Source organism: Osmia lignaria, chromosome 15, assembly GCF_051020975.1.
Source record: "Osmia lignaria lignaria isolate PbOS001 chromosome 15, iyOsmLign1, whole genome shotgun sequence".
Classification (NCBI taxonomy): Eukaryota; Metazoa; Arthropoda; class Insecta; order Hymenoptera; family Megachilidae; genus Osmia; species Osmia lignaria.
Genome location: NC_135046.1, coordinates 6816232 through 6842132, shown reverse-complemented (window position 1 = coordinate 6842132; position 25901 = coordinate 6816232). Strand labels below are relative to the sequence as shown.

General features: G+C 41.5%; 2 protein-coding genes across 33 annotated transcripts in view; one reads left to right on the top strand and one right to left on the bottom strand.

Moving 5' to 3' along the window:
* The window catches only part of LOC117600531 (uncharacterized), a 129196-nt gene that overhangs the window by 94566 nt on the left and 8729 nt on the right, over nucleotides 1–25901 (top strand). For 12 of the 32 annotated variants that reach the window (XM_034316117.2, XM_034316120.2, XM_034316121.2 and 9 more), the window contains 7 exons: nucleotides 14700–14768; nucleotides 19590–19649; nucleotides 20590–20658; nucleotides 20938–21127; nucleotides 21641–21987; nucleotides 23580–23762; nucleotides 25358–25792. In XM_034316117.2, the coding sequence (XP_034172008.2) occupies nucleotides 14700–14768; nucleotides 19590–19649; nucleotides 20590–20658; nucleotides 20938–21127; nucleotides 21641–21987; nucleotides 23580–23762; nucleotides 25358–25792 (1353 nt within the window). The remainder of the gene's footprint in view (nucleotides 1–14699; nucleotides 14769–19589; nucleotides 19650–20589; nucleotides 20659–20937; nucleotides 21128–21640; nucleotides 21988–23579; nucleotides 23763–25357; nucleotides 25793–25901) is intronic. The other 20 variants (XM_034316126.2, XM_034316128.2, XM_034316129.2 and 17 more) reach the window with 6 other exon arrangements.
* LOC117600536 (putative cytochrome P450 6a13) lies at nucleotides 8475–11969 on the bottom strand. The gene is made up of 2 exons (XM_034316145.2): nucleotides 10366–11969; nucleotides 8475–10172 (listed from the first exon to the last, which is right to left on the bottom strand). Exon 1 carries the CDS (start codon nucleotides 11912–11914, stop codon nucleotides 10409–10411), a length of 1506 nt encoding a protein of 501 aa, XP_034172036.2. The 5' UTR covers nucleotides 11915–11969; the 3' UTR covers nucleotides 8475–10172; nucleotides 10366–10408.

Below are 25901 nucleotides of genomic sequence, written 5' to 3'. Positions count from 1 at the left end.
CATTCGAACGGTCTCGGCCTGTTATTACTTCTCTCGTATCCTGACCCAAAATACCATGAATCTGATATCGATCCCACTCAAACCTCGCAATTACAGGAGCCCTCTCAAAGGACGTGTGATTCCACGAAACGAGAATATTCATTTCCCTGCGATCCTACGTTTGGCTTCTGTAAATTAACCCCTTTACATATACAATGTTGTTTCAGCTTAAATTAATAATCTAGTTGTCATTTATAAGTGAAATCATTATCAAAATAGAGCCTAAAATTAAATTTAAATTATCTCTGTCCCAGCAGTTCACTATTTTTTTTTAACACCGCCGCACTTCCTATTAACGCTTTAATTTAATTAGAATGAAATTCTTCAAAATTTGAGGAAATTCTCACTGAAGGTATCTTTTGCAAACAAAAACCTCTCTACCATGAAACCATACTTGCTCGAAGCTCGTTCGCTAAGTGAAATTTCCCTGCTCCTCGTCCGTTGCTTCTCACGACGGACTGGCATTCCAGATTCCCAGCTGTTATTCCGTCTTTTTAACGTAGCCGACGTTCGTGGATCTACTCTGCGAGTCCATTAGCTTTTTTCATACTGGACGCTTTCTTGTTGGACTTTTCTACTTGGACTGGATTTCTCTTGTGTCCACACCCTTTACTCGTCTGACACCTTAAGACCGCTTCTACTGATACGAACTATCGCAGGGCCGATTAAAATAGAGGCCTCCACATTTCTTAAATGTGGAGGAATGTAGAGAAGCAAGGTTTTATTGAAAAATAATTTCCCAAAATTCTTGTCGTTGATTCAACGTATCAAACGTCGTTCTGTCTACGTTTTCAGTCGGCAATCGGTTGTCGCCCAGCAATCCTCGATCGTCGAGCACGGTTATTAGTATCGACACTGGCAATCATTCTCGTAAACGATTCACAGTCTAGCCCCAAAGAGAGGGATATTGTGCTGCGGGATATTGCGATCCAATCGTACGTAAAAATCAGCCTCGATGCTCGTCCGATACTTTTTCATTTCAATGATACTTTCCAGCACGGTTGACCCTTCTCATACTTCTATCGACGACCTATCCAAAGCGATATTCGACGAGTCCTTGTGCCGAGGATCTGGTAAAAGTTCGCACGACCGCTTTCTGAGATTCTGATCAGGACAACCGACGCGGTGATCCGGTGATTGGCCGTAATTTATATGTAGATTGTGTATGGGGTTACCTCTACTAACGAATTTTCGTGGATACTGTGCTCTGCATATTTACAAGCCCCTTCAGACCTTCTTTCTTCCTGATATTGTATCTCTTCCTTTTATTTTTTTTTTTTTTTAAACATAGCGCACTTCGTTTCTGCGGGACAATGATGAAGTTATAAACCGATCAAACGAAAGCGGAAAATGAACGAGATGGATGTGTAAGAGTATTATATTGTGGAACCAGTGTGATAGCGTTTCTTTGCTATTTTATATTACCTCAATTTTTCAAGGTGTCTGGTTCTCAGGATTCGATTTACGGAGAGCTTCGTTTCTTCTCGCACTTTGCTCATAAATAAGGGAAACCTTGCCGCTAGAGGGAGATTCATAAAGCCAGATCAATTTCCGTAAATCGTGAGAAACCGCGGCTTATTTTTCAAGTAATCTAGTACAATTGATTTAACTTCTTATTTATTTATGATATTTACAGAATCCATAAAAAATGGGAACCGAGATCCCAGGAATTTAGAACCTGAATGTCTTGCACTGGTGTACCATTTAACCATTGTCAGTTGAAAGATACAAGGATTCATGAAGGATGGAGAACAGAATAGTTAGAGTGTAGACCTTTTGTGTCCGTAATCAGTTACTGTCCCACAGTAGCTGTTCAGATCCCATATACGAACGATGGTATCTCACGTATAAGAGTGCCATCGAAACGTGCGATCCATGGTGACACCATTAATCAGTCGGCGAGGGTAGCAGGTGGAACGGCGTGCCAGTTGGACTTGGCTGGCGCAGCAGACCGTCTACCGTTCGCCACCGCGATGCTAATGACCCGACAAATGTCCTGATTGTCCTCTATCATCGAGCTGATCTCTGACTGAACGGCGAATCTTGATAAACGACCTTGATCACAATGAATCGAACTTCCAACGGGGAGTAATTTAGCGAGTCGCTTGATTGTCCGCTGCTTCTTCCTCGAAGAGTATCTTCCGATTTGTAGGTCAAAGGAGAGCTTATCAGCTTTATGGTCCGTGTGCTTCATTTTATTGTAGCGCAATTATTGCGCCGCTTCTTGCCCGTTGTCGCGAGCGTCCGTTTTTATCGGTGACCTTTTTACGGGATCTGTTCGCGAGATACCGGGCTTGAAGTATTGTCCGTTGCACTTCGGGGCAAACGAATTACACGGGTCGAAAGAAATTGTGGTACGGCGCCCGGGAGGAGTTCAATTTACGAGAGTAATTCGAAGAACTTGTGTAAATATGCTCGTATCTGATTTGGCACTAATTTGTTCGACGGTATTCTCTTTACTGATGATTGTCACATTGAGTTTCGATAAATAAAAAGAATTCTAGGGCTAAATGCATAGTGTATTCATCATTATGAAGGTGAATGACAAGTCACCGAAATATGCCGTGCACGTTCGCGTATTATGCTCTGATTTACATCAAGAATTCAGGATCATACGCGTGTCTTTGGAGGCAAGTTACAAGGGACAGAAACAGTTGGCCTCGCAATTACCCGGCACAAAGGGACTGGCGGGACGGGACCGAGACAACGAACAATGCGTTTTCGAGCTTCCACGTGTGAGCGACTCGACGAGAGAGCAGGGATTAGCTGTTTATTCCTCAGATTTTTACTCGCGATGTATCCGATCGAACGGAAAATTACGCGAATCATTTCTTCTCCCCCTCTCGCCTCTATTTTAATCAAGTGACCTAATTCTAGACTAACCCATCCCACTTCATTCTGTCTGACCCGTTTTGTCCCAAAGACTCGGCTAGCAAGGAAAAAGGAGGAGCCTCTTAGGGTAGTGTCCCACCAATTGAAATCTTGCGACAAAAGAAGTCAGAATGAGACCGGTAAGGTGAAGAAGCGATGGAAAAAGGGGATGGAAGGTCACCTTTGCTGGACAGGAGCTAAGTAATGGACGGTCTCATTGAGAATCGCCTCTTTTTTTTCTCTGACTGTCCTCTTTGAGAAGGAAACGAGCAGTCTGGGCCGTAAATGAAAATCGAGAGTAATAATCCGAGCTTCCCTTATTGTAAGAAACTCTCCGCTGCGAATGGTCATTGCTTCTCGTTTGATCTTTCTTTAACCCTTTGACTGTTCAGTTTGTAGAAAAGATGAATTTTAGACCCTTTTAGAAAAAGGAGTCTAATGAAGAAGTAGTCTAATAAAATTAATTATTTATTTAACGGATAAGCCGCTTTTTTTATCAATACAAATATTTCATACACTGAGAGACGAAAAAAGGCAGTAAAAAGAATAAAGAGAACGAAAAAGAAAAAAAAAATGTTGAATAGATTAGATGTTATTTAATATTTTATTTCAATAGATTAGCTTAATAGATTAGAATTTGATTAAACCGTTAAACAAAAAGAGGTTTTTTAAAAGCAATATAATCCACGCTCCGATGAAAACTTTCAGCTTCATTTTTTTCTCGCGTTTACTTAACAGTTTCTCTCTCTTTCCGGCAGACTCACTTTTCGCGAGTGAAATGGCACAGGCGACCACGTTTCATCCGTTTGAATTTCTGTTTCTTTGTTCGTGTTCGCGCTCTCGAGAACTTTCAACCCGTTTAAGGTAAATCCGTGAATATTGCACTGCGTGTGGTGCGCGAATAATGCTCTTCTTTTCTCTTTCTATGGTGGAATTTAGAACGCATACACCTGCATGTATGCGCATAGCCTTTCTTCGTCCACCACTGAATAGGTGTTTGCGTTTGCGATTCAAACGAGAACGCACGAAATTGAAGGACCCCGTATCATTTTGATACGTTTGAAAAATCCGAACTCGTTGGCCAGAAATAAGCCTACCTTTGTTTTCAAAATACTCAACGGTACGCGCATAGTTTGCACGATGCCTTTTTTTCGTCCACGGTTTCATTTCATAACGAATCGTTTCTCGCGACGAAATGAAAACTGTGCCGTACAATTCGCGAGATTTTCATCGTCGCTCTATCGGAAGTGGCAAAATCCATTCATCTTCACTTTTGTCGTTTGCAATTAATTTTCACCTCTTACTTCTCTCTTTTTCCCTTTCTTCAGTTTGTTGCGTATTCCTTTTCAAATAGTATATTTTATAAACTTTCCACTTTTCGATTAATTATGAAACTAATTACCGGAGATGCGTCAAAGGACTTGTTAAATTGTGCTTCGCTGCAAAATCACTTTCAGCAAATTTTCTCGTCATAGAGAAAGAGGGGTAAAGATTTTTTAACGAGACGCGTCGTCTCAGTGCAAATGGTTAATTATAAACTCTCTGCGTACGAGATGACAGTTTGTTCGTCGAGCAAAGATGACTTTCGCGTTACGATCCACACGTGGCACGTAATGAGAAATAGTCTGAAGTACCCTTTAAGCTTGTAGCCTTTCTTTACTCGCTAGAATGTTGCACACGGAGCGCTGGTCCCTCGACGAGCGTGAAGAGCAGCCTGAAAGCGTAGTAAGACGGCTTGTCACGAGCCTCATGACATTTATCTATGCCGGGAGCATCGCGTGTCAGATGCAAGCATCTGCAGTGATAAATGGTGCATCCCGCAAGAACAATAAGACGCCAGATGCAACTATTTTTTTTTTTTTCACTAACGCTTGGTCGACCGTGTTCATTGTCTGTAACATCGACCCAATTCGTTTTTCCTAGCGAATCTAACTTTGCCAAATTGCAATCGCGGCAAGAAATTTTGCATCGAATACGAATGTGTACGATAGGATGAAAGTTTGTTACGTGAATGAAGTCTTCAACGTTAACGGCAGATTTTCCTAATTAACGGTTCACGGAAAGCGAACTTAGAGAGAAAGTTTAATGATTAATATACATTTTCTCATTCAATTAAAATAGCCTGCATTCAAATAGTATCCTATGGAAATAGATGATTAGTTTTTTCCCCTCGATGCTCGTTAACGCTTCCTCTTGATACATACAGTTGTTTCTTCATTCACGTAACAGCGGTTTTCACTGTTTCAAGAAACGTTCTTTCCTGAGTTTATTTTCTCTTTTCCACTACAATTCGACCGAGCGCAAACTGTTCGCCACGGTAAACATTTAAAGGGCGTGCAAATGATTTCAACGCTTTCTCGAGTAGCAGGGAAAGCTGTCGCAATGGTGACTGGCAGCATGGAAAACGTTTTTAGGTTGTTACTAATTTATTCAGTTAAACGGACGGCCGACAATCTGGCTAAAATTATTTAGCGTACGCGTTAACCGTCGTGAACGCGCGTGAAATGCAATTACATTGTAATTGAATGCACGTCAGTTTCGTGCTCTGATTCGGTTCCATCTTCTGACTACCTGTGCACCACGAGACTAAACGCATTGTCCTTTGAGGAGCGGACAAGTAATTTCATTCTGGGTTATACACGCGGACACTTGGTCTAATGGCTTATTTGCATCGGAAGCTTGTCCCGTGGAGTTCACTTGAGTCGCGCATTCATGTGTTACTTCAGCCCCTCAAGCTACTACAGTAATTATGCACTGATACAATTTACGGTATAAATAGTCATTAATTTAGATGAACTCGTCAAGTTTCTTAATGATTTATTTAAAATTTCATAATTTTAATATAAGTTGGTATACGCACACGTGCACAGTAAATAGGTTCACAATTGGAGTACCATTAACGGAGGTTGTGACTGAACGATCGAAAGAGATCAAGGCCTGTTCCCAAAGTGCTCGTTTTATCGTTGGTCTAAAATTAAAATCGCTTAAAATCGTTAAAACCCGTGCATTACGGTGCCTTGCTCCATATCGTGCTACATTTTACGTGTTCGTAATAAAAAGGAGCTTAATCGGTCGGGGCCTGTCATTTCAACTCACGCGAGCATGAGAGCACAGCATTTGAGCAACCTTTCTCCTCCGCTTCTTCTTCTTCTTCTTCGTTGTCGTCGTTGATTAAAATTTTCTTTGCTCCCATTGCCTGCAAGGAACCCGATAAGCGACTCGTTTTTTTGGAGAGATCGATAGCCAAGAACAGGAACCGTTCGATTAATGCAACCGGACAGACAGACTGTTGTACATGTCATCTTTATTTTTCGCGATAATTACATCAGCGAGCATTGCGGTATTCGCTTGGCTGGCCTCGCGCCCCACGGCGGTCGAAGTCATTCGATTCCTCTTGTTCCGACGAAAAATTCCTTTCGAAGAGTATCGATCGAGTGGCGTAGCTCGATTGCGGGATCTCGCAGATCGGCACAGACAGCTCCCTGGATCCTCGGATTAATTACTCGACAAGCAAGCTCATCGATCAACTCAGATGTACACTCCCTGTCTCGTGATTATTGTCAGAGCGTATTCATTGGTAAACTGGACGTCGTTGGGTGTCCATTGATGATTAATCGTTTTGACGATCATGTAAGAGGTTAATGATCCTGGAGAAATCTTCATTGGACTCGTGACCGAGTCTTACCGTGTTTTAATTAAGATCTATTCACGAATTTTAATTTATTTTAATTAATTTTGGCGAACTCCTTCGTCCTATAATTCTATCGAGATAAAATTTTCACCGACTCCTGGCTGTTGATAATTAAATTTCTCAAGTTCCGCGGAGTTAGCATGATGCGACTTAAGCTGCTTTTCTTTTGGCCCAAAGCGGAAAGGGGATTTATGCGTCATTGGTAATTAGTCGGAACGTTAAAAGCACGAAGGGCAGCTGCGTTTTCTGTCGCGCCTCGACGCCGAAGTGTAATTAACCGGCGTTGGGTCCGATGAACCGAAGCAATCCGAGTGGCCGGTGTTCTTGATTTAAATCAGCGTCGCGACGTCGCGCGTCGGTTGCTCGGAGCTACGGCTGCGTGTCAAGTACAGTGAAAACGAATATAAAAGTTATTTCAAAGGTAGAAATTAAAATGATTTTCTTTTTCAAGAGAGGTTTATATTTTTAGGGATAGAAGTAGCTTTCAATTTTCACAGATGATGACCAACGAATTTAATGAATATTTTAATTGCTTCATGATCCACGGTAGACGTTATTCAGAGGTTGAGGAAGAATCTTCACGAGATTAAAATTCGACAAATAAAACACGCGATGTATGGGATGATGAATTGTAAAATTCATCAGGTCGCATGTCAAAAAAATCGCTACGTAACGTCCACGCTTTGTAGCAGTGTTTTTAAAGGTCGAAAGTAATACGCGTTCGCGGCTTGAACAGGTCGATTAATTTTCGCTGACTACAGCTAGTTAGTGGCCCTCCTCTTCCATCCGTCGTCAATACTTACTCGTTCTCCGAGATGTGGGCCGCCTTTAATTTGAAATCAGTCTCATCGATGGTAAAGTCGAACGTTTCGAAACGCGATAAATAAATAATAAAAGAGAGGGAAACTCTTTAATTGCTACTGGAAGCATGAGCTTAACCGACGACTCATCCGTCGTCTCGTATTCACAAAGAACGAATATTCATCATAAATGTATTTGCAGATTCGATGACTGCTCAGAAGTTCTCTTAATTGCTGGTAGAACGTTGGTGATTTATCGATAGAAATATCGGACAATTCTGTGGCAATCTGCAAATTTTATTGGGTCAACGTGCGAATCTGAAAGTCCACCGTCGTATTAGAATCGAGTTGGAGCTATCAAGTGATTGTTATATGGTCGAAAATATTTATTGTACAGAAACGAAACAAGAGAAATCTTCCTCTTGATGACTGCTAAAAATGACTCAAAAAATATTTTTCTTCTTTGTACACGTTCAACCTCGGATGGTCGAATCGTATGAACGATTCGTCTTGAAATTAATTATCGATCCCTTGTACCTTGGGGGCTTCGAATGTGTACTTTGGCATTTCGTCCAGCTGAATGGAACGGGGCTCTGGTGGAGGCCGCAAGTTTAGCTAACGCCCCGCTAAACGCGTTAACCCCTGTTTGCCAACTAGTTAAACGGTTGATATTTGCTCGCCGGGCCCTTGAAACGTATTCGAACGTGTATATACGTAGCGAACGTGCCAAACGATAATCACGAGTCACGGTAACGACGTGCAAATGAACTCGTTCCCCCGAGCCGGAAATGAAACGACGAAGAATTAACCGGTCCCTGTAATGCGTTCATATCCGCGTGATTAGCTTCTCGCGTCACGATTAAATTTCGCGGGAACATATCTACGTGCGTGTGGAATCGATCGATGATCTACCTCCTGTAAAATCGATTTTATCATCGATCATCGTGTTGTAATGAACATCGGTTTGCCATTACGTCAACCTAATTCAAACGAAGTACCTACCCTGTTCTATTACAGCTAGAGAAATATTTTAAAAGTATTAATTCTATTCTGCGTATGAATAAATGATACCCACCGTCAGAGTGTTAATTAATAATATTAATTAAACGCGATGTGGAACCGCGTTTCACGCGTTTATAATTTGCACATCATCAAAATCACGGTCAACCGAAATTTATGATGTCCATGCTGAACACGTTAATTGAAAATACCTCGGTAATATTTTATCAGTAGCTAATCGACACTCGATTAAGAATCCTTTCGATTGATTCGAATGCACGCAAATAAGGAAAGTTCGTTGTTCTTCGCACGGACGGCAGAGAGTGCAACGAGTCTCAGTTGCATTCATTGGCCCCGATAAATTTATTGCCGGTTGATAGCGTGCACGCTCGCACTAATGGCCGACCACTGCGGAACATTGCGACGTTCAATGGTTTACCGTGGCTCCGTAAATTCGAATCACGCGGATACAGATTCGGGCCGAGACGGGATCGTCTGGAACAAGCCGCCAGGAGAGAAGATCCTTTTGTCCACGATGGGAATTTATGAAACGCGAACCGCTGTCGCTTCCACAAAGTTACGAGCTTGCTGTTTGACTAGGATCATCTTTAATGGGATTGTTTTTAATGAATTCCAACGAGGAACTGAATGGTTATAACATCCGTGTAATATTCAGTATAATACAGTGTGACAAACGAAGAGGCTGTTTCGTTGATTGCAAATTTTCTGCAATTTCGTAATTTAAATGACGATTTTACTCGATAACTTATCTTAAAATTCTTTCGGTTCCACGATCCCGTACACCTTTTGCACTTACCTGTGCCTCTCGAGAAGGCTCGCTTTTCATAAACTCCGTATTACCTTTATTAATTCTTTTCACCGTGTATTTCTGTACGTACAGTAATTACGATTCGGTCTTTGAGAGGCCGAGGGTTGGGAGATTTCCTTAACCCCGGTTGCGTGAAAATCGTGAGGGTAGAAAATGAATTTAAGCTCGAAACGCAAAGGAGTTTTCAACTTCTCCAGGATTATTTGCAACGTCGTTAAATGTTACCGCGTGGTGAGAATTAATTCCGGAAACAAAAACGCCGGAAGTTGGTTCGTGCGCGCGAAACTGCTCGACGATCAGGATGATTATTTACAATTCGTGGCCAGACGAGGTGGCAGTAAATCAGAAGACTATTTAGTAAAAGTCCTTCGCGAATGGTGTTCGTACGGGAAGTTGAAACGAACGTGCTCGTTACACGAGTGGTGCCGTTTTCTGTCTCATGTTTATTCCTACAATTTATTTCGTTTTATTCTTCCTCTATATCCTTTTCTCCCTTGCTCTCTATCGATTTCGTGCCTCTTGTCACGTCGTTTCCTTTTATGCATTGACACGTTACGTTTGCCGAGCGGATTTCATTCGATTCCTCTCGTCAAACAGTTTGCTAACGTATCGTTCCGAATGGTACAAATGCCATGCAAAACACACACGTTATTTTCAAGAGGAAAAGAGAGAAAAATTATTTTTCCCTGTTATCATCCACTTCTCTGCACACGTCAAATTGTTCTACTGGATATACCTACCCATCTCTTTTTTGTTTTTTTATTTTTTTTTATTTTCGAGAACTATGCGTTTCTCGCAAAACGCGTTGTTTCGTTGAAAATTGTTTTATTGCGAGGAACATTTTCATTTACACGACACATGACGTTCTTCTGCATTGTTCTTGTAATTAGTTGAACTTCTGTATAGTCTCGAGCGATAATCGATACTCGAATAGCCCGAATACCTGTTATTAAATTAATGTAATAATAATTGCAGTGTTCGCTATTTTTTTGTGCCAGCTCAGCAAACAACAGATAACAGCTATCGCGATAATTACTTTTGCATATCATAAGTGAGGCAATTGTGAGTAAACAGTATTATTTTGTTAAGTAGTCGGTGTTACGTAAATCTAAATATTTATTATCTTAGTAAATTACCAGTATTATCGATCCTTTGTCGCGAAGTACAGAAAAGTAGCCTTCAAATCTTGGAAATATGAACCCAGAGTCCTCCAATTGGTTCGGTTAAAAAATTCAGACCAGAAAGCTTGATAGGAAGCTGCGTTTTCTCTGATAATTCTAATCTATACTTGCTAATCAAGGTGGTCAAAAAGGACTTAAGTTGAAGCTGAGCCATTTTCATTCCAGCGCATAATCTTGGACCTTCTCCAAAGGGAAGGAACGCCAGTTTTTCTATGGTATGCTTTCTTTCTTCGCTGAATCGTTCGGGATCGAACAGCTCCGGGTCCGGCCAGTATTCCGGGTCCAAATGGAAACCTTGATTAGATACGATCACTTCCATACCAGGTTCCACGCGATAGGTCAGTCCATCCGAGCCGCGCAATTCGCATTCTTCTGTACACAATCTAGTTATAAAGCTTATAGTAGTGTAACGCCTTTGAGTTTCGTTGATCACTTGATCCATGTATGTCATTTCCCTCAAACCTTCGAACGTTACGGCACCGTTGTATTTCTCGATTTTAGACATTATTTCCCGTCGGAGTTTCTCTTGAATTTCTGGGTATTGCGCCAGAAGAAAAGCAGTGAAACTAATTGCAATAGCGGATGTTTCATAACCGTCCATGTAAAAGGATAACACGTCAGATGCTATCATTTCTTCGTCGATCTCCTCTTTCTTCCAGTTCAGGTAGTCGAGTATCGATTGGAGAATATCAGACCTGGGAGTTGAATCTTGTCGTCTGATCTTCAGATTTTGCGAAACAATGTCCCTGAAGAATCTTTCCATTTTCTCTGGTATGTATTTCATCTTGAGCGTACTGTTCAGTCCAGGCGTGAACATAACCGTCATCTCTAGCACTTGTTTCAAGTTCGACTTGAAGAACCAATCGCCGATCCGATTGAAGGCTGCCGGATGCGGTTTTTCATCGAAACAGTATCCTTCAACGCCCACGCCAACGTTCGCAATCACTTCACCGGTAAATTTCAAGCATAATGTCTTCAATTCCGTTTCGTATTTTTTAGTCGTCTGCAACCTTCGATCGATATAATCCTCCATTTTTTTGCACACGACATTAGTAGACTCCAAGAGGGTTTTCAACTTCACGTTCGTGAACGAGTTGATCAGACGTCTTCTCGCGTTCGCCCATTCTTCGCCAACAACGAAAAATGCATTTTTCGCCAGAAGGGGATCCATGTCTGGATGTGCGACCACTCCGGTTTTTTGGAAACAGGAAAATTTGCTCTTCAATACGATATCGGCTAAATATGGATCACGGACCAGCAACACTGGATTAGTCAATTTGTAATATCCAACCATGCTATGATTTTTATACTCGATATGCATTTTGTGATTTAGTTCGGAGTAATTTAATTTTGTAGTTAACACAGGTAGCATGTGACCAACGAATGGAAGGGTTCCTCTCACGGTTGGAATTCCTTGTCTCTTCCAGTAGGTGTATTTCTTGATCAGGTAGAACATTAATAGGATTAATATTGTCACAGAAAGAATAACGAATGCAAAAGCCATGTTTCTTTTTGGCGTGTTTTAAAGAATAGGTAACTGTTGCGAATTTAATTTTACGTTGAACATTTCCTGCTTATATAGAGTACGGTACTGATAAATGTGTACGATAACATTAAAAAGGAATACTCGTGTTATTATCAGCGAAGTAATAGCTACAATTACATATACAATAGTTATATGTTTCTTAGCAATATAAGAATTTATTACACGGAAAAAATTTTGGTGATTCATTCTTTATGGTTCGGCGTTGAAGCTTAATAATTACTCTTTTATTATTTCGTTGACTAAGCGTTGTTTTTGAAAATAGGATCCTTAAAGACAATAAACAGCGATACCTTTTAACAGGTTACAAATCCAAATAATATTTGTTGTCCATCATCGCTCCATTGAAATTATGGCACGATCTTCGTCAAAATTACAGCATCTCAGTTTTCATTATCTCGCCAGGACGATCCGTGATAGCGACGTTTTAATAGCTTTGGATATCTCCGGTTGGCAGAGGGGACGGAGGAACGATCCCTCGAAGGATCTAAACGTGCTGTAGAGGAGACGAGCACTTAGAGGAGTAGGTAGTTATCCAAAGAGAAAAGTTTGATAAACTGATTTTTCCATGAACGAGGACTCGTTTTTCCTCGACCGCCAATATCGCGACTCGTAAATCAGCGAACGAACTTCTCGTCTGCGAAACGAAGCGTGCGTTTCGATACCCCAGCTGTAATAAAGTTTCCTGTTCCTTGCCGTGTTAATATTTAACGGGTCCGGACGTGGTGTCGCTATCGTGACCCAAGGTCCAATTTATGGTCGGGTACCGTTCACGTATCCGCGATGGAGCGAACGCGTTAATATCTTCGCGTTTGTATCTAGCCTGGAAAAAGTGCAAAGTTTATGCCGCTTTCCCGGTTCCGAAACTTTTGTGGTTGAACGGTGCACAAAGTTTTGATGGCGTGTTTGTATTTCTTCGATGATGTACATATTTATACATGGTAATTGTTGCGCTGAAATTCGATTTCCAGCCAGCGAGATATTGAAAAACTTTCGGGACTTGATTGAGACTAGTTAGAACTAAAGGAACAAGATTTTAATACCATAGACTCGGTCTTATGAATTTGGCAAGCGTTAAAGCGTAATTGAAAATCGTAGTGTATAGTCGAGGAGCGAATTGCCAAGGAGAAAAATGTCTAATTTCTTATTTCATCGTCCGAATTGAATCTCGGGTACGAATTGAAGCGATAGGTCTTCAGCCAGTTTCTGCACGATCGACTTGGCTCGCGTCTCTCGATAATGGCGTACGGGAGGACTGTTGAAATGTCGAAGTTCACTTGGCCATTGTTGCTAACCTAACGTTGAATTTGCTTGCTCGCGTGCACACACACCTGGGTCAAGACGACCGGTGGAATAATGTAGTTTGTTCGCGGCAAATTGAACGTACTCGGACCCTTCGCCTTGGATTTGCCGCTCGCTTTTCGCTCCTCGAACTCTCCTCCATTGAGAAATTTACTACAAACGCGATATTAATTAATGTTTGACCTGCTTATAATTAATTTCACACGAGTATATATACACAAGAGCTTATGGAACAGTTTCAGGGTCAACAGTGACGAATTGAGTTAATGTTGAAACCTTCGATAAATCGACTACCTCTGGTGATTTCTCAGTAGACGGTGTATAAAATATAGAACCTGTGAACGAAGTGTTTTCGTGCCAGTGTAAACGTGCGAACGGGTTGGAAACAGCAAATCGATTGATGTCCACCCAGCTAAATCGCGTTATTATACGTTACTGACCACAAAACCAGGTTCCCTGATTTATCTTGGTACTCACCAGTTCGGCCTTTTGTCTCTCTAAATGGTCGTTCTGAAGTGAATTCTCTGAAATGCCGGTCTAGTCGGAGTGCAACGAATGGCAGGCATGAGATAGCTAAGTTCTGGCTTGTTCGAAAGATACTTTATATCAAACTGGTCGAAGAAAAGATCGGATAACCGTTCTTTGTCTTCTAATTTAAGTTGTCGTGCAAACTTTATTCTCAGGAACAGAGCAGAGAAGAGAACCGATTTTAGTACGATACCAAGTTAGCGGATCAGGTCGAAGGGTCTGAATCGAGGTTCTTTGAATTGTTTTCAGCTTTCCTGGAACGATCTAATTTCTTAAATAATTCTGTGAATCCCCAGGAAGGTTCGGTGAAACTTTCGCCATAATAAAACTTGGAACACCGTACGTTAAAGATAAATGTATAAACAAGCGAAGGATTACTTAAAAGTATAAACTACGAATACACGCGTCGTTAATTTTGTATTATGGAAACTTAATTAGAACGAAACTCGTGCTCGGTTTGCCGGAACGATGAATTTCTCGACGAGAGATGATTATTATTAGCAGCAAAAAAAAGGCCTAACGAAGACACCGTTAATAAGCTTGTTAGCGATGCGACTGAAAGACGCGAACATCGCGATAGTTAGCCTTATACAGAGTCAATGGATGTCGGTGTAAAGGGAGAGCTATTTTCTATGTGCTTTCTCACGACTAACTTTGATGAATAGTTTGTTGCGAGTAGCCGGCGACAACGCGACAACTCTGCTTGGTATTTAGAAACACGCGTGACCCGGACAGGGTGAAAAGGAAACGCCGGTGTCAGCGAAGAAGTTTAAAAGCGACCGCAGCTTCTACGAAAATTTTACTTCATAAAAGATATTGTTCAGATATCGCTCAGCAATCCTTCTCTCTCCCAGCCACAATTTAATAATTTGAAACTCTTTTGTTATGTAATTTGTATAAATGTTTTTTGTTGCAGCTGGAGCCGCTTCTGAGGAAACTAACCAAAGGTCCAGTTCTGCACACAATCGCCACTCTCTCACGAAGGGTAAGCAAACACGAAAGAACCGCGTCGAGTAGAATAGAAACAACTTAGTGCACAAGCATAATGCCATTATTTTCAAACACCTTACTATTCTCTCCTTACGTTTCTTGCCAACTCTTTTGCACATCCTGTAAATATCTCGTTAATTACGCGCACGTTATGCATGATCGTAAAGGTATATATTCGTTGGTCGCGAACACATGTTTAGATTTACGTAGCACGTAGGCGGGAAGGTGTTTCATTTCGTTCTTTTTCTCTACTTTGTGTCGTTGAAGCTTCTCGCAAATATTTTCTGTTGCAACTGCCATGCCCGGGAAATCCTTTCTCGCTGATCAGTGGCTGTAAATACGTGAACAAAAGGAAACGTTCGTTCCAGATACAGAGGAAACTGGCGTAAACTTTTCTCTTTTTTTTATTTCTCGTTGGATAAAAAATACACCGAGGATATTCTGTTCAGCAGTCGTCACAGAACTATCATTGCTTCGTCAAGGTCGTTCTTTTTCAATCCACTTTTCAATTCGCAAATCGTTTGATGTTCACCGAATTTTTTCGTCGTTCTACAATTTGAAGGTAATCGAAACTGGAACAAATAAAGAATTTAATAAACGACAAACAGTATTGCATCGATACGCGTATCGATGTCATAGATCTAAAGTACGGTTATCTGGCAAACAATGATTACAATATCTGCACACGTTGTGTCGAGACGAACGGTTTTAATAGTGCTTTAATTCCATCATTGACGGATCTCTTGCACGCTCGAAAAGCCGGATGTTTAATCAACCGTGAGAGATGCATCCATGAAATTGATAATAACGGGGGCATTTGTCTGGAAGGATAATGAAAAATCGTTGAGCCTTGAAAAATTCGCTTTTATCGGGAACGTTGAGAAATATGCTCCAAATGTGTGCTCCGCGAGTTTCCATTCGCGAATCTGAACCGATAGAAGATCTCGATAAAAGCGGTTCCGATTGAAACACGGGTACACGGCGGTTTTATTGAAATTTTTTAAATTAATTATTCCACGTGCCCACCGCTAATTAATAGGTATTAAAGCACGAAATTTCCTTGAAGATAAGACAAAGGTCAATCAAGAGGGAAAAATGAAAGGGGCGTTTCGCTGGTAACGTAATTAGAAGGTTGACAGTAGAGTGTTCGGTCGCGCGTTAAACGCAAGGATAATTATCAGGCGTCGGGGGTGGAGAAACAGAAACAAAGTCGCGCAGGATCGTTGCACGGGCGAAAGCTCGTTCGCTTGTTAAATATTAGTAGAACACTCTGGATGGTGTTAGGATGAGAAACCAGGACAATTTCGATCGTCACAGCCAGACTCTGTTGTGGTTCTATTAAAATGGAATACGAGCCACTCGACGCATTGCGTTTGAATCGCGACACGATGCAATTGTATTCAACGCTGTTCCTGGTGTAAATAGAAACTACTCGACAGTAATTCAAAGCTACGCTAACTGATTACCGTGTTGATTGCCGTGGAGGTTACCGGTGAGAAATACAAATTTATTAAATTTGCAACCATGTATTTTGCTACAAAATGGTAAAATGAATATTCGATTGTACGCTTAGTTTAAAAAATACCCTGTAAAGATTATATTTGACGGAGAGAATCTACGATTATCATGATATAGAATCTTTTCGAGACACGATCGATGGTTCGTTGACGTTCTTGTGGAAAAGCGAACGCCACTTGGCGTTATGCATTATACGAGGAGGATGGTGAATATTGTACCGATGAGCCAGAAGAGTAGCTGAAGGAGCAAGGATAGAGGAGAAGGGTAGTTGAAGTGGAGAGCAACCGACTCGAGAAACGCCCGGGAGGACAGAAAAATAGTAAGAACGGTGCGCCAAGGTAGAGATGGCGGGAACAGATTCCTATTGTTTTCCGACCCACTTCCTAACGCTGGAAGATTAACACAGTCCCTTGGCTGTATCTACTGACAGATTTTCCAACGTACAGTTCGCTAGATGGTTCTTTTTTTTTTCTTTTTCTTCTTTTTGTGACCTTGCCAGCGTGGAAATAGGGACGTGGGCGACCTAAAGAATTGTAATTTCAAAATTCTAAACGTTTTCATATAAAATGGGTAGGAAATTAATTAATATAATTTTTTTCCTCCAGAAGGCCTAGCTTTATTTCTCAATTTGAGGACAGACATTCTACTTGGAATTGTATAGCGCCTAGAGAAAAATTGAAAAAGGTTTTTGTGTACACGCATGGATTTCCCAGCCTCTGAAGATCCAAGATACACACAGGCTACGTTGTTTTATGCAACGGTTGCGTCGCATTGTAATGTAGCGATCCAGCAAGGCGTATTTCTATTGGCAACAACAATAGCCCCGCTACACGGACGTTCAATCGGCTGCGTGCTCTTTGTCGTTTCTTTCCCTGAAAGAAAAGTGTGCCTTTCTGTCGCTCGGTTACAGAACACACCTCCTACCCGTTCCTATTCATTATTCACGCTATCTGCAATTGCTTTTTCGCGCTTCGATATCGAATACATAAAAATTTTTAACATACATTAACATGTTTACCACCATGGCGGTTACCGTTGATCTGTACTACTTAATTATTTACCTATACTACTGACGAATTTATTCTGGTTAAATAATTAATACACTCGTCCCTTTTGACGATGGATTACGTTTTTCTGCATGTTTCAGTATTTTATTTTGTCAGGCTTACCATTTTCATTCGAGTAGTCACTGCGTTAATAATCCATATTACAGTATGGCAGACTAAATATGATTATTTCTACTGTGGCGGTCAACGCGTTAATTTCTCGTTATGGTATTAATTGAATTATTTTAGGAAACACGTTACATGCTGCTGATTTATAGTAACGAGAATAAACTAGTTATTCTATTTCGTTTAATCACCTACTAATGCCATAAAGAGGCAGAAATCTTTGATCTAACACAGAATAAATTCATCCTCGCTGGTTAACTTTTCTGATTTAATTTCGTCTCCGAGGCGAGTGTCTAAGAATCAAACCGATCGGCGATCTTGAATCTCATCAAAACTTTCCACTTCGATTAAGAGCAGTTGAATCGATTAATAAGTTTGCAATCAAACAGTACGGTTTGTATCTATTGATCAGGCTGAAAGCTTTCGATGGGGCTTCGAAACTTGGAGTGAAACGTTCCAAGGAGATAAGGGAACGTTTCCGAGATGGTTGAAAACTATACGGCGGTTCAAAACTCTCGGTCTGCAATTAGGTTTCTTCACGGTGAAATTTCAATTTCAACGCGGAAACAGATGAAAAAGCTGGATTCCCATTGTCTTCCGACTCACTTACATCCACCGCCGAGGGCCTCTCGACGTTTTTCCAGCATTCTCTCGAAAAGCGGGGCCCATTGTACTTCCAGACCGCTGTAATTTAAATCATTGTCTAAAAGACATTTCTCCGGGAAAAATCTTTTTTTTTTTGCTTACCATTTTTCCCCTCTCGCAACAATCGCCTTCGAGAGGTCGCGTTCTCTTTTATTCCCATTTATTCGCGTACATTCAACATTTTTTCGGAAACTGAAATTGGGTTGCAAAGCAGTAAAATATTGATTTGCGTAACCGTGCAATCGTGGCATTTTCTATACGTTCGCCCAGAAAGTGGAGCGTCGATATTAATTATGCGGCGAGCTTAATGCCCGGCCAGGTTTTCAATAGTATTTTTTTTTCCTAATTTGCAGACGTGTGTAGAGATGCATCGTTCGCTCGTTTCGTTGACAAGCCGCCTTCGATGCGTCCAACAGAATTTTATATCCGTAACGTCGAAACGCTTTCACCCTGTTTCCCTTTCTCTCAAATACGCCCCCCCCTTCTCTCTCTATCTCCCTCTCCTGTTATGGTCTTCGTCCCTCGTTCGATTCCGCATCCGCATTGCTAATGAAACGTCCAATTACCATCAACGGTTGCCACGAGGCGGTCCACGGCTCTCCCCTTTTGCTCCCTCGCACTTTTTCTTCTCTCCTGACATTTGCAGTCAGCAGCCGGAAACAACATCGCCAGCTACCGGCTGTCTTCCTCCCTACAGTCGTTCGGAAACGAACTGGCTGCCTCTTTTTTAATCGTCGAAAATAAACTAGCCGAAGTGTAATTAAAAAAAATATATAGAAGGCTCGTGTAATCGATAATCGGATAGAAATTAATATTTGTATCTGTACTTCTGTAAATTCAACGAGAGTTTAACACGTTTCATATCGCAGTTATTCGAAAGTACCAATTCTGATTGTGAGTACTATTATGTTCGCAGTTAATGGGAAAGTAGTATGTAGGAGATTTAAACTAATATTTGGCAACCGCTCTTCAGCGTCCATTTACGATTCTACAGACCGTTACTGGACATCAAGCGTGTTGCGTTCCAATACCTATTCGTGGCCGTTCGTTTTCCAATTATCAATTATCGTGGAGGATGGTCGCGATGAGACTGCTATGCCGCGCCGTCGCGCTTTTTCCCTCGCGACATTCGCAATCACCGAGCGGAAGCATCAACGTTCAATGAAACGCTCCTGCTGTTTGCTGAAAGTTGAAAGCGAATTCGACGAGTGTCGCCAGATGTCGAAAATAAGCGATCTGGCTCGCAATTAACGGCAGTCGTTTGCAAATCGTATCGTTAGCGTGAAAGTACGATACCTTATTGACGGCTCAGAATTTGCTTTTCATTTTACCTTTCGTTTCTTTCGCGTTTAAGCGTTTCGCGAAATGATTTCTTGAAACATTTATGCAACAAAATGGAGAATGTTTATTATTTGTCGCGTAATTCAGCGGTTAAGAGGCAAGAATTTTGTAGGAACAAATTTGAAATTTCTATTCTGCAGAGCAAACGATGCATTGGTTCGCCCAAATCGGAGGTGACGACGCCTCTCCCGATTCGTCAGGTAATAATCAGCTTGGTAAACACGTGAACGGTGTGCTTTGGCAAATTCGTCGCGATATTTGCACGGAATTAAATTTCACCGTGCCACGAGTGCGTATTAATATAGTAATCTCCTCTGTCGAAATTGGAACTGACCACAGTGTTCGTGTGTTCGTGCGTGATTCAAGGGTTGGATTGTAATTTAATCAAGTTTAGAAAAATTAACATTGAACGAGACTGTTTAACCCAGTAAACGCTTATTCCTCGTATTTCGAGCTTTCGTGAAAAGAAGAAAAATCGAATTTAATTCGGTATCAAGCTTTTGGAACACGGTTCGAGGTGATGCAGGCTTTAAAGCAATAAATCGAGCATTTCTGTGTGTCCTATTTTTAATAATCGCATTAGCCGTCGAGCGACTGAAACGCGTTGATATCGTGGAAAAGCGGTGGCCTTCCTTTCCGGATGTAACAGAGAACAGAATTTATTTCTCGCTGTTTCTTGTGAACTGATAAAAACATCGTCGCCTTAAAAAAAAAAAAGAAAGTACTTGCGTCGAGGGAAAATTCATTGATTTTATCAAGTAATTGAATCGATGCGATGGAAACCCCGTAGAGGTTCCACGATTTTACCCCTTTTACCACGCTTAAAATTATGTTTCATTAATTTTATTCGATTCTACTGTCTATCGTAGGTTCTAACCTGTAGCTACCTGTTCCACGGAAACGAAAGTAATTTCTAGACACAATTTTCCACGAACGACAACTGCATGACGCATGATCGAACGAAAGAGAGGAACGTATGCGTGTTTGAATGCATCAGATGCTTTTGAGATGCATCAGAGTGCCGTTAAGCTCAGCATGCAGCTCTTCGCAGTGTGTCTGTCCATTATACGCGAGTTCTGCTCGTAATATATTCCAAATCTCACGTGCGTACGCACATATTCTCACTTTCTTTCTCGACAGATGTGAAGCGCCGCCAAAGTATCTACGACGAGGACTCCCTCGACGGCGACCATCCTACCGAGAATGAAGGTATCACTCGAAGGTTTTCAACGGCAGTGTCGAGACTAATTTTTCCCTCGTTTCCCTTTTATCACGGTTTCAATAATAATAATATCAAGATTTTTCAAAAATCAATTGCTACATCCAATTTTCACGAAACAAGATTTTTCTCGCAGACACATGTATAAACAACGCTTACGCTATCGAACTACTATCCGAGGGAACGATTAACGCTTAGCAATGTTTAAAAATATAATAAAGAAGCTCGCGGAACGAGGAAAGGTAATGGATGTTCACGGTTGTTCCCAGGACGCGAGTCGGCGGGAAGCGCGAAAGACGTGGACAGGGCGAAGCTCGTCCGTGAGAGACAGAACGAGGAACGACAACGGAAATTGGAGGAGTTGAGACAGCAAGCCTTAGCCGCGCAACGCTTCCGGGAGCAACGGGAAGAGGAACGCAGACGTCGCATCGACGAGCTCAGATCGCGTGACAACGACAGGTTCGTGTGCTTTTATTTCATTCTATGACCGATCGTGGAAATTACGGCTGGAATTTCTACACTTTCCCAATTTTACACGCAAATTTACCTTCGCGTTTGAAATCGGATTATTTTTTTTTACCTCTCTAAACGAGCAGTTAAGGGTGACTTTTTTTTCGCAAGCTGTGCCACGCGAATTGATGTGTTTAAACGCTCTTTACGAGATTACCTGCTCTACGAGGTTATAAGTTGACCTGGTTAATATGATGCCGGGCTAAACTGTTTCGCCATCGCACAGAAGCCCGGGAAATTACCGCGACACCTGCATAAAGTTCACCCGCTGCAAAATCGCTTCTCTACTGTACGCTGAATGAATATTAGTTTGTCGTATACAGATACGGATATCTATAGTGAAATTATACAACTCGGAGATAAAGATAATCGGAAAGGAAAAACATCCTGTTAAGCGAGTGTTACATGACAATAGAATGTGATCTCCCATGATTGTCTCAGATTTTCCTATTTCGCGTACAGACGAAACCAAGTGGAAGAAAGGAAACGGTTGATATGCGAGGCCGAAAGAGAAAGACGAGAGGCTATCCTGCGAAAGAACCAGGAGAGAGAGGCGCGTATAGAGAAGAGGAAGAAGAACGACAGGTCGCACATCGTGTTCGCGTTCGGAAGTTCTACCCCGAGGATGTTAGAGCCAGCTGATACAGGTGGTTCCACTTTTTGGGGAACGCGTAGAGCAACGTCCACCACTAACGTGATGATGTTCTCAGCTGCTCAGCCGTTAACCAGGAGGTCCTCCGAAAGAGAGCTCGATGGAAGCAAGAAACGAGCCACTTCCGCCGGTGGGCTTGACCGGAAACCTGGCGAAGGTTAGTCGACTGTTCTCGCTAACTTACGGAACCATTATTATGATTGATTTTCAGACAAAATGCGACAAGTGTCGCGATGGTGCAAATTTTTACGTTTTCTTTACCCTCCTCGGACAATTTCACAATTCTCAGAGAATTTAATGATTAACTACCGTTTCTATTTGCACCATTGGTCACAAATCGTCGCGAAAAGATAGTGTACGGTCTCGAGCTCGTGTAAAAAGTCATTAGCGAATCGTGTCGTTGGTGTGAGACTATTATTATTATTCCACGTTGTCATCTGATAAGTTCGAGCTAAGAATGATTGAGACGCGCAATCGAGGGCCGCTTCTTTTACTCACTGCGTTTTTTCCACACAGCGCTTTTAGTGCTATAGTTATGCAATGGATGCGCTGCAGTGGGTAACGCATGGATGCACAACGTTTCAGACAGGGATTTACACAAAAAGCCCCGGGATATTGATATTTTCCAACGTTGCTTGCCCGCTATGTTCTTTTCAGTTTACGAGTTTTTATTATTCGCGTTCATAGGGAAAAAGGAAATGAGATGAAATCAGCGATATTAGAGGATCGTGAGATCGTTATTCCTAACGCATTGTTGATCGTGCGAATATAATTTTTATAAATATAACGAGAGTGTTTATTGATCGACGATGCGTTAATTGTATCTAATTATATTTCGTTGATTACATTTGATTACTGAACACCACACATCGACCACCAACACACGACAACCATGAAACTTTACACGATTACGTCACGAAGCATGAAAGATCAAAATATCAAAATTATTAGAAATTCATTCGTGATCGTACTCATCGTATAATTTATATTTTGTTACTTTTTTCTTTTTTCAGGTTTACGGTATACTTTTTCATTCTTTATTTATATAATTTTTGGTAGCCAATCCACCGGTTTTAATTTTTCTCGCGGTTCACCATCAAATAGAATTTAATTTGAAAGATAAACTCGAGATTTTCTTTTTGCTTTGTCAACACACGAGAAGCACCTCATCTTCGCTTGCCGACTTCTCTATAATCTGTACGCGTTACAACGTTAGCACATGTGTCGTGTACCATAGAGAATTCGTAGCGAGAGAATAATATTGCCTGAGTAAATGTAATTTCACTCTAGAGAAGCGTAACTTTGAACGGAGATAGATTTCCTTTGGTAATTAAGATCCTTTTGCATCCGCTCTTTTATCTGTACTTAACTGGTGGTGGCTCAGTCAGAATGTATTTTAACCCTTAAATAAAATGATCGTCCCGCGGCGGTCTGTGACTGGGTTAATGGAGACCAATCCGCAATCCCTATTCTTAGGTTTTCATGAAATTTTAATAGAGCGGAGCGTAAATGCGGGTATAATTATACCCAGTGACAGGCCTCCGATGGTTAAAGTATCCACGAATCGCACTATATCTAACTTATACTAATAATATTATATTCATTCATGATGCCCTTTCTCGTTATCAATCATATGTAAATTCTATGTTCTTCCCGTTCCTCTGCCCTGCCACAAAGAACAAAACGAAAATGAAGAATAAATCAATTGGAAAGTGCCTAATGTTGCAGCGTTCAATGGTTTGTTTGCAGATATGCGAATGTCCTCGTCCATGTACGAGGTGTTCAATTGGAATTCTAGCCCTGATCCTCCCTTAACCCCTGCCAAACATAAGAGAGCCAGCCTCTCTCTGCCTCCTACAACTGACATCTTTGCCATCGATGATAAGTCTGATAGCGACACTAGGCGTCCGATGATTCAGCGGGCTGCCAGTGGTGAGTCCTGAAGTCGAAAACAGCGAAAAAAAAGAAAATAAAAATTAAAGAAAAAGAATAAAATTGTCTGCAACGGGGAGATCGTTCTGTTGTTCCAGAATGAGCTGTCGATACAAGATCCTTGTCTCTTGTTCATTAGCACATCGGGATATGTACTTTCTTGCAAGCATGTCACTTTCCATTAGCTTTCATCTTAAATCGTATCTGTACACACTTTGGTTAGTCATGGAACACCGATTGAAAATTTATAACTCCTCTCCTATGCAGTTTTAATGCGTTCGCTGTCAGAGGAGAAGCGGATCGATCGTCGTGCACTGCTACGTTTAAGCGTTAACGATCGAGCACGCGATTTCGCGTGATCGGATATTCAGCGTTTATGGTGGAATTTTTTAACTTGAAACAAAATCGGTGTTATACGACGCATACCATTAGTTAGTAATGACTGCATCTGGTGCTATTCGAACTTGTCTATTAACGGTGCTAACATTTTTCTACTTTTCTATGGACTACTAATCGTATTAGATAAAAGTGTTTCTTGTATACTAGAAAGTAATTTGTTAGTCTTCTTCCTCTAATTAATAGCGTTGTTTGTTAAACGATAATCTTTCCAAAGAGGAAAGTGATACGAAGAAGCTGAGGTGCCTCAATTATTGAATATAGTTTTTCTATCAATAGAATTGACGAAATAATTTGCATACTACAAGCATTACACTCATAATCATTCATAAACTTCTTACATCACTACATTTTGTATTTACAATTAAGTTTGAATTTTAATCATGCACCAAGAACAAATCATTTCTTTAATGTGAAATAGCTTTTATTGGATCGTAACATTTATTGGATCGCTTGATTTTTTCGTAGCATCTTGTTCCGTTAATTTTGCAAATCGTGGATATCGACGTTTAACAGGAATACTTTGTCCTATCGTTAAATGCATGCATGGGATTTTGACCGCTTCAACGAGCGTCGTTTGCATGCGTCGTTTCGTTTTACAACACCGCTTTCGCAGTCGTGGTAGTTGGTGCACGTACCCAGTTTCGTGCGTTGTTACCTGATTACACTGTTCAACAACTATATAAACTTGTAACATTGAATAAATATTTTCTATAGATTCTTGTGGGATGAATACGAATGAGCATAGCTCGTAAAATAATATGGTACGAGGAAGCAATCGAATAACAGTTACCGTTTATATTCAGCTTAAACCTATTGAATATTACAAGTTCGAACAGTGTTAGAATTTCTTTGCTATACAATACTGTCAGCATGTACCGAGACACCGTCTGACGATTTCATTTTTCCTAGAAACGTTATGAAACAACATCGAACAGAACACACACCACACGCGCGTTCTAGAATCTTTCGCTTGAACGCACAACAGCATGTAGAATAGCGAGACGAGTCGAACGGGTGAAAGTAGTTGATATAAAGGGAATAAGTTCGATATTTTGTTGTGTTTGTTACGATGTTCGAGGATATTGTTATGTTACTCGAGGTACGCGCGCCTTGTATATGTTCTCTCTGTATAGTGCGACCATTTTTTTTTTGGTGCTCGCTTTTCGCTTCGCTTCTTAAGGGCGAACTCGTTGCAGGTGAAGAGAGCGACGGAACGCCGGGAACACCTGGCTCGGTTTATCTACGAGTGAACAGGAGACGCACCGATCTGATGCCAACGATACCGTCGCCACGCGATGGACCACCGACTTCCGGTCGCAGTTCGAGCGCAAAGGCCTTCACGCGTTCGCCAGGTAGGACTTACTCCATGTCCAGGCTGGACCAACTGGCGCAGCCTAGGAAACGTCCGACAGAACTTAGCACACTGACGGAACAGCAAAGCCAGCCTCTGAGCGCTTCTAGCATGAGTCGCAGCATGTCTCATTTAGCTGCGTCCGGGGCCAAGAGCCTCAAACGCTCAGATAACTCTCGTAGCATGGGTACATTGCCGGGGGCGGTTCCAATGCCGAGACCAACCAGGGCCGAGAGACTACGTCGCAAAGCCCGCGAGCATCAGAACCAACAGCAGCAAGGTAAGATCGTTCTTGTGCACTCAACTCGGTGGTGATCATTTTACTCGACGATGGGCAGATCAATTGCCCGCTGAAGAGTTGACGGGCAACGTCCGTGCACACCCGCCTT